The sequence below is a fragment of the Papilio polytes genome, unplaced genomic scaffold (genome assembly GCF_000836215.1).
Source record: "Papilio polytes unplaced genomic scaffold, Ppol_1.0 DF823621.1, whole genome shotgun sequence".
Taxonomy (NCBI): domain Eukaryota; kingdom Metazoa; phylum Arthropoda; class Insecta; order Lepidoptera; family Papilionidae; genus Papilio; species Papilio polytes.
The window spans coordinates 1,175,052-1,183,660 of NW_013525583.1; the positions used below are offsets into that span (position 1 = coordinate 1,175,052).

Sequence of the window (8,609 nt, forward strand, 5' to 3'; positions counted from 1 at the left end):
TATTTTATACTATTCAAATGAATATTAGTCAAACTTAACTTACAATACTCAAATTTCACAGATGTCAAAGAAAAAGAACATGGCAAACGCAAAAAACACATACAGACAAGTAGTCTTACTCACGAAGAAGATATTAAAGAAGTAAGGAAAGAACTTCAGAAAATGCATCCAACAGAAAAAATTGACCACTGTGACGTTGAAGAGTCGGACATTTTTGAAGTAGACAAAATACCTTTAATTTCAACTGTTCCAACTGAAATATCTGAACACAAAATCGAAATCATACCCGCTAGCGAAGCTGCTCATATTACCACTAGCAAACAAGATAACTTCATAGCCAGGATTAAGTTAGATACAAATTATCCTCTCATTAGCAACAGTGAGCAAGTTGAAGAAAAAGAAGAAAATTTCGAGACTAGGACTACGCAGAAGAGTTTAGCCGAAACTCAGTTTACCGAAGCAGATTCCCTGCAGGTAACTGAGATAGAAGTGGGGAATTCGGTGGCAGATTGTTTGATAAGTAAACAAAAACGTGAAACAAAAGCTAGTGAAGGACTAGTTACAGAGGAAGGATACATCACAACTGAGGTTATTGAGGAAGTATCTTCGACAAATGAAATAGAAAAAATTATTGATCACAAGGAAAATGCAAAACCAACATTGCTTCTACAAGATGCTCTTAACATTTCGCAGGACGTCAGTTCAGTAAAAGAAGGTACAATAAAAAGTCTGCCACTTACAAAAACGTATGCTTCAATAGGAATTACCCCCTTAAGTGAAGTTAGTGTAACGGAAGTTAAGGAAGAGAGTGCAGAACAAAAGCTAGAAAATCAAAACTTAGAAAAACCAATACATGGCAAGATTGATTTCAACTTACTGGAGTCAATTGAAGTCGGAGAAGTTTTTATTGAAGATAAATCAGGAAAATATTATCCTGAGCTGATTGTTCCGACTGAAACTGCACGAAAAGATATTCTTGTTTCGAATCAAATATTTACAGAATTTCACGACGTGCAAGAGAAAGAAGGACTACTAAACGCATTAAAGTTACCTCCAACTCAGGAGGCTAATTTAGATGTAATGGTAAAAGACAGTGTTGTCGTATCTATTAATGAATTACACGAAAAAGAGGAAGAATTAATAGTTCCTCAAAAACCAACAATGGCAATTGTAGATAAAGATTTGGAATTACAAACTAGCTTAGAAAATTATCAAGTTACTCCTCATGTTAAAGAATCTACATTTTCAGCTGAATCAATACCGATTAAAAACGCAATTGTTGGATTTAATGAACATCAACATAAGTTTAACTTCGAAACAAATATTATTGATTCAGAACTTTGTTTAGAGACAACTAAATCATTAACGTCGCAAACAACAGCAAATGTTTCAATATCTGCTTTAGATAACAAAATTGTTGAGGAAATTTATGTAAGTGAAAAAGAGAAAGAGTTTTCAACTAAACTAGACAAACCGACGGCTGTAGCAAAAATTGGAGTAAAAACAATAGAGCCAATAATAACATCAGAAACATTAGACAATTTAACTGTCAGAGAATTTTTACCGGAGGAGATAGGCGATAAATCTGCAGTAGAAACAATATTGACACAAAATGCTAAAGAGGTATCCATGCCTTTAGTACATGAACATGAGACCCCTGAAGATTGCAGAATGGAAAAGCCTAGAGAACTAAGTACTGCAGTCATTCCTAACTTGCCCCTTTCAGTTACCGAAACCTCTGCTGTTGAAAAGGAAAGCAGTTTAGATACAAATGCTATCCCGAGCACTAATTATGCTAAAACCTCAACTTCGTATCCATTACAAACGCCCATTTCCGAAGAAGTTACTACTGCTGATCAGATTGGTATAATTACGAGCGAAAAAAATGTTGTAGAAGAAATTTCAGGACAACATAGTTTACTTAAAGAAATCACAACGTTCCAAACGATTGCACAAGAACAAGTGCAATTATTGAAAGAAAAGGAATTATGCCAGAAGACTGCAAACTTGAACTTTACAAGTAAAGAAGGTTTAAATGTAATTGAAACACATTCTTCTCAGAGGGAGGAATATTTTGAACCAAAAGTTCCAACAAGGACTGAAGTAGCTGAAATTGATATTGACTTTATCCACAAAGTTGCTTTGATTTCAGAAGTTAATACAAAAGATGCGTTAAATAAACTACCCGACGAGAAATTTAACTATAAAGAGGCACAAATCACACAGAATTCTTTTATACAGCTACAAGTTTCCGAAAATAACGTTTTAGAAACACAAGAACCTTTTGTAGAAAATTATATGCCTGAACATAAATTCCCTGACGAAGGAGTAATAGCTCCACAACATTCTTTAACTATATCTGAAACATTACAACATGAAAAAGAAGGAATTTATCAAGAGAGTGAGGTAAGAGAAAGCTTTACTGCAGCTCCTAGTATTTCAAGTCTGCCCGTTGCCGTATCATCAGAACTTATTTCTGAAAATACGGTTGAGTTTACCAAGCAAGCGCCTAAAGGCGATAAGCCTAAACATGCTACTATCAGCAATGTGAATTTTAAGGAAGTTATTGTGAGTACAACTGATTGCAATGAAATGGAGGGGGCTTTAATGACATCAAAACCGAAATCTTATGAAGCTTCTCTTAATTTCGATACAAGCGATGCTTTAGTAATAGAAGAATTAAGTCCCGAAACAAAAACTACTGATCTAGAAAATCAAATAGATCAGGTTTTAGCTAAAGCTAAAGGAGAGACAGTTCCGATTCAAACTGCTACGCAACATGAGACATTTGTCCATAGTCTTGAAGGAGTATTAGAAAAAGAACATGTTTCAGCAAAGCAGCCTACTGTTTCCATGACAGCACTTTCAGTTCCGGAATGCGATATAAATGTATTGGTTGACACTGAAAATAATTTAACGAAGACTATTACACCTGATAAACAAAGTGCAAATGTTTCTATACTAGAAACACACGGTATTCAAACAACTGAAACGTTATCACACTCAGATAATCTAAAGAAAACAGATGATTTTGAAATTACGTACAAAAAAGCTTTACCTAATGTAGAAGTTTATGGAAAAGCTGCAAATGTAGAAGAAACTGTTGTTAGTCATGGAACAGATGCGCTGATAGAACCAAAGCGTAGCGCTGAAGCTCCCAATGTTGTAGCAGTGCCGTTAAATGTGTTAAAACAAACAGATGTCATATCTGCAGAAAAAGAAATTTCATTTAAAGGAAAAGAGACCTTACAATCAAACGCTACACTTGACTTTACACAATCACAAGCTATCGAAACGAGTATAATTGAAACAAGTGACAAAGAAAAAGAATTAGATATTTCTACTTTAGAAACAAAACCTTACTCAGTTAATTTTGTAACTCCTTTACAAGGAGCTATCTACACGGAAATTTTGACTTCTGGAAATGTTGATTGCTTAAAAGACACAAAGCCAGATTTAAAGAAAGCTATGTTAACAATTGATGGCGACCTACAGCAAGTAGAAAGCGTCCAAGTTATTTGCAACGATAAAGAAGGAGAATTATTACACAAGGAAAGAGATGTAAAACTACACGCAACCGAAATGCTAGTAGAATCTCAGGCAAAAGAAATTTCAGAAATACAAACTGTAGAAAAAGAAAAGGAATTTAGAAACGATTTTAAAACGCATACTAGTACTGCTGACTATTCGATAAAGAAAGAGAAACATCTAGAAAGTTCTGAAGTACTAACGAATCAAGAAAGTTCAGATTTGGAAGTGCAAAAAATGAAATTCGAAAACGCTTACCCATCATATGAAAGTCATGAAGTTACCCAAAAAACAGAACAAATTTTGGTAGAAAAGGAAGAACAGAGACAAGAGGAAGTAACTAACTTAATCAAAAGTAAAAGTTCCGTGGAGGGCAAAATTTCAATAAATGTCACTGAAGTAATCGCTTCAGAAAACATGTTACCTTTGTCTATAATAACATCTATTGATTCAAAAAGTATCCAACCTACAAATAACGTTTCAGTCCAGCCATGTGTAAACATTAGTGAAACGGTAGTTAGTGAAAAAGAAGAACTACTGCCATTCAAAGATCATAATACAAAACAAGCGCAGATAGTTCTTACCCAAAATGATTACATAAATGTTACAGATTTTGTTCCAGTGGAATCAGAACAAAACTTGAAAGTGGAGGGAACTCCTAAACCATTATTGACAGATAAAGCCGAATTAGAAACTAACAAACATCTCAATGTTGAAATCTCGTTTTCATCTGAATCAGAGAATGTTTTAGAATCTAAGGATATCAATAAAAAAGAAAGGGGCGAAATAAACTTTGAGTCTTTGAAACCGCTCATCGTTGACGAAATCAAAGCTGAAGAAACTGAACAAGAATTTAATACCAATGTAAAAACAAAAGAAAAGCCTTCGGTGAATCTAGAATTAAGCGATTCTGTTAATGTAGTAGAGGTATTGGCACTAGAAAAGGGAACGAAATTTAACAACAGAGTTAAAGAAACATTTACTAACGCTTCTTGTAATATTGAACAAAGTAACAAATACGTAACAGTGACAGAAATAGATACTAATGAGAAAGAATATGCAAACGACCACACTTACATTGATCAGCCTAAAGAATTCAAGGAAATGTTTGAAACACATTCGTCTGTTTTAATAGAAGAAGTAATACCAAAGGAATCTGAAGAGAATTTAACTAACAATAAAATGCTAAAAAAAGAGAAAGTTACCATAGATTTGGATTCCCAACACCATATTACGATAATGGATGTTGATACGAGGGAAAAAGAAGGAAATCTCGAATTCGAAAGCAATAAGATTTGCGATCAACAAAGGGTGAATATTTCGGCTATGGACCATGTAATTACAGGGGAAACCACAACATTAGAAAGTGAATTAGCAATTACTGAACAACCTAAAAAGCGATACGAAAATGCACAAAAACTGCAACTTATGTCTGAAAGCCTAAACAGTGAGCTTACGCAAGTATTGGACAATGTCGACAAAATTGATATTTACAACAAGCCAGAAGAGGTAACGCCCAAGTCAAGTTATAAGGAAATGCAACATATACAATTGCTTGAACTAGTTACAGAAGAAACTCCTACTTCATTACTTACAAGTGGTCCTACAAGTGAACATGCGTCTTCTATATTAGCTCCATTACAAGAAGTAGTTCATATTTCCCCACAGTCCATCGAAAATGTGGAAAATCTGTGTGAACAAGTTCAGGATGAAAAGAAAGTAGAAATTGAATATGAGCTTAATAAAAGTTACATTACATTAGAAAGTACAACGGTGGAAGCCTCCGATAATATTATTATCCAAGGTTCTGAACCTAAAACTGCAGAACAACAACTTCTGGAAATGACATCAATTCAGGGAATTGAAATAACGTCAAGTGAAAATGTTGCTCAATTAGGTAAATTACAAAAAGAGCAAAAGCAAATAGCGGAAGAGAAACGAATTGTTTCGCATGAAGTTTCTAAATGTGACCACAATATTTTAGACAGTGTCGAGGCGATACGTGATTTAACTGTTACAACATGCGATAACGCTACAATTGATGTAGAATCTTACAAAAGTTATCAGGTTTCAGAAAACACGACACACGAACAACTTCAAAATATTAACACCCAGTACGACATAGTAACAAAACAGCCAGAAGAAAAAATTTCTGAATTAAAGCCGGTGGAATTAACAGAGATAATTTTAGGAGAAGTTGAAAATACTTTAATGCCCAGCACTGGTATTACAGGAAAAAATAATATATATGCAGATGTAATTGATTTAGAACCAATAAGTCAAACGGATGTTTTAGTTTATGAAAGTGTAAAAAATGATAAGTTAGACCTTTCAATGAAAGCTCAAACTGCTACATGCTCACTAAATCAAAACGAAGGAATCAATATATACGAAGTTGTAGAAGCTGATGCACACGAAAAATTGATTTCCGACGTGACTAAATCTGTAACAGCTGAAAAGAATGTAATGCCATTGACGCATATACAATGCAATGAAAATATTTTCGAATTGCAGGTTGATGAATTAGTCACACCACAGGTACAGCCAAAAATCACTAATGTTAAAACTACAAATATCTTACCCTTATTAGTAAGTGATAATACAAGCATCCAAGGTGAAACACCGTTTACTGTTAAAACTCCTGATAAACAAAAAGTGAAAGAAACATACAACTTTTACAATGAAATTGAAGTGTTAGATAAAAGTAGGCCTGAAGAAACAAGTCCTTACAATGGAGAATACCCACAAGCACTCAAAACAAATTTCACTACTATTGACGACGATCACCATAACATAATGATTACACAACAAGATGTGTTTTTAGAGGGTAAGCAATGTTTTTTTGTCAAAAACATTATTTTAAAATGTTCTTGATAGAATTAAAATTCGCCGTATTTTAATAATGTTTTTTTAAATAGCTTAAAAATCCAAAATTTTATGGGAATTTAGATTGTCGTATTTACTAAGTAGCTCATAAAGACGTTTGCGGGAAAAATAAAGTGTCATTTTCGAATTCATCGATGGGACATTAAAACCCCATTATATAGGTATTTTGTTATGTGTACCGGATATATGGAAATGTGAAGTTTTGCAACAGCAATTAGTTTGATAGTTCGCTGCTTTGAAACTTCTGCAACTTTTTCTTGTTATATTGTTACAAATTTTCGTATAATTGGACATCAAATTGTTTTAACAAATATACAGAGGAAGCATGGTTGATACTTCATTTGAATTATTCTTCACATGATCCTCACTAACGCTATATATAGATAGATCAATATAATTAATTGCATTGAAATTAATTGCCGATAAGTGTCACTAAATTATATCTATATGTTTATGTTTTATTTTGTGACACTGTTTAGTTTATTTTATAACAAACGATGGCGCGTATTATATTTTTTTTAAATATTTCATAACAAGTCAATACAAGGACATGGGGTGGTGTACTGAATTTAACAACTAACATAGAACCTTTCAAAGAAGTTACCGGTGAAAAATGTTGTTCCCTATGTCGAGCTCATGTATTTCTTTATCTTTGTTAGACTTCTGTAAACAGAAAGATAACTAAGGAAAGCCCCGTGTTATTTTGGATAATAACCGTATTATACAGAAGATTTGTTTTTGATTCATGTTATTTTGGATTAAATAGTAGAAGGGGACGAATACGTACAAATACGCTTTTGATTAACGGCGGACGGCCATCCGCAATTTTTGCTTCTTTCTTTGATGTCGGTCGTTGAGTGAGTGTCGCGCGGAAGTTGGTGTTGCACAGGCATCCCACAATGCTATTTTGTCTATTGTTGGTATTTATAGATTATTATTTATTAAATTAACTATTGATAATTATATTTATCATTTTAAACAAGATTGAAGTTGACTAATGTGAAAATGCGTTTCTAGATTACCGCATACAGGAGGCATAATTGCCTTGCATATATATAATAATGGAATTAGGGCTTCTAGCAACACAACTCAATACCATTTATTCTTTTTCTCAAAACTACGCATTTAAGTACTTATCTTAACTGTACAAACTCTGTGCGGCTAATCATTATTAAAACTTGTTTACTATTAAAGACGGATTTACTTTGTAACTAGTTCATATATAAATAGCTACTTATCGAAACTGTGACTCTAATTTTTTCTTGACTCATAAGCATTATTATAGTTAACCACACACCGTTATCCTTTGAACAATTATTGTCAATTATTCAGTTGTATAGAAACTGAGTGATTTTTCGATTGTTTTGACTGTCGATTATCAAAAAAAAACATTTTACGATTAGATTACATATTTTCAACGGATACACACTTATTTTGAGTTCATGTTACAGATCTAAAATGTATAAACATTAAGACACACTATGCTTTTTCAGAAATATCCTTTGTTAACAAAGATTCACCAAGATCTTCAGACATAGAAGAAAGGGAAGAGATAGTAACTAAATTCATTCAGGCACCTGATAATGGAGAACCAAGACAAATAAAAACAAAAAGAACCATATTACGGAAGCGAAAAACTGAAGGCGGAAAAGTTGATGAAGCAAATATTGTAATAGAAGAAAGACTAGATGACGACGAAAGGCAAGAATCAAAACAGGAAGTCAATCATAGCGTAAAAATCGAAGAGTATGAAGGAGATGAATCATTAGTAACAGATACTGATAAAAGTACAATTGAAATGCCTGAAGAATACTTCCAAATTCCAAAGTTAAGGTCTCAAGTACAAATTGAAGAGATTCAAGTTGAAAGTGACTCAGACAACTCAATTAAAAAAGAAACCAAAAATACATATCAGATAAAACATAAGAATAACAAAAAAATAAGGCACACAAAAATAATATCTGAAGATGATTTAAAACAAATGAACACGCAGATTAAATCAAAAGCAACTGAATTGATCGAAGAAGAACCCGAAGAAGTAAAAATTGAACAAGTGAAGACGGAAAGTGGTGAAAAGCAGAAGATCAAAACCATCAAGCGAGTGATCAAAAAGCGCACAGGATTGAAGAAAGAGGTAACAGAAATATCAACGATCGAGAAAGAAGGTGAAGAACCCGTCACAAGTGTTGTCGTGA

General features: G+C 33.3%; 1 protein-coding gene across 1 annotated transcript in view; it reads left to right on the forward strand.

The window, feature by feature from the left end:
- The window catches only part of LOC106104454 (muscle M-line assembly protein unc-89), a gene marked incomplete at its 3' end in the record, with an annotated part of 50,119 nt that extends 41,513 nt beyond the window's left edge, over positions 1–8,606 (forward strand). The window contains exons 32-33 of the mRNA XM_013284511.1: positions 62–6,355; positions 7,908–8,606. Coding sequence (XP_013139965.1) covers positions 62–6,355; positions 7,908–8,606 — 6,993 coding nt within the window. The remainder of the gene's footprint in view (positions 1–61; positions 6,356–7,907) is intronic.
- Positions 8,607–8,609: the final 3 nt, after the last annotated feature.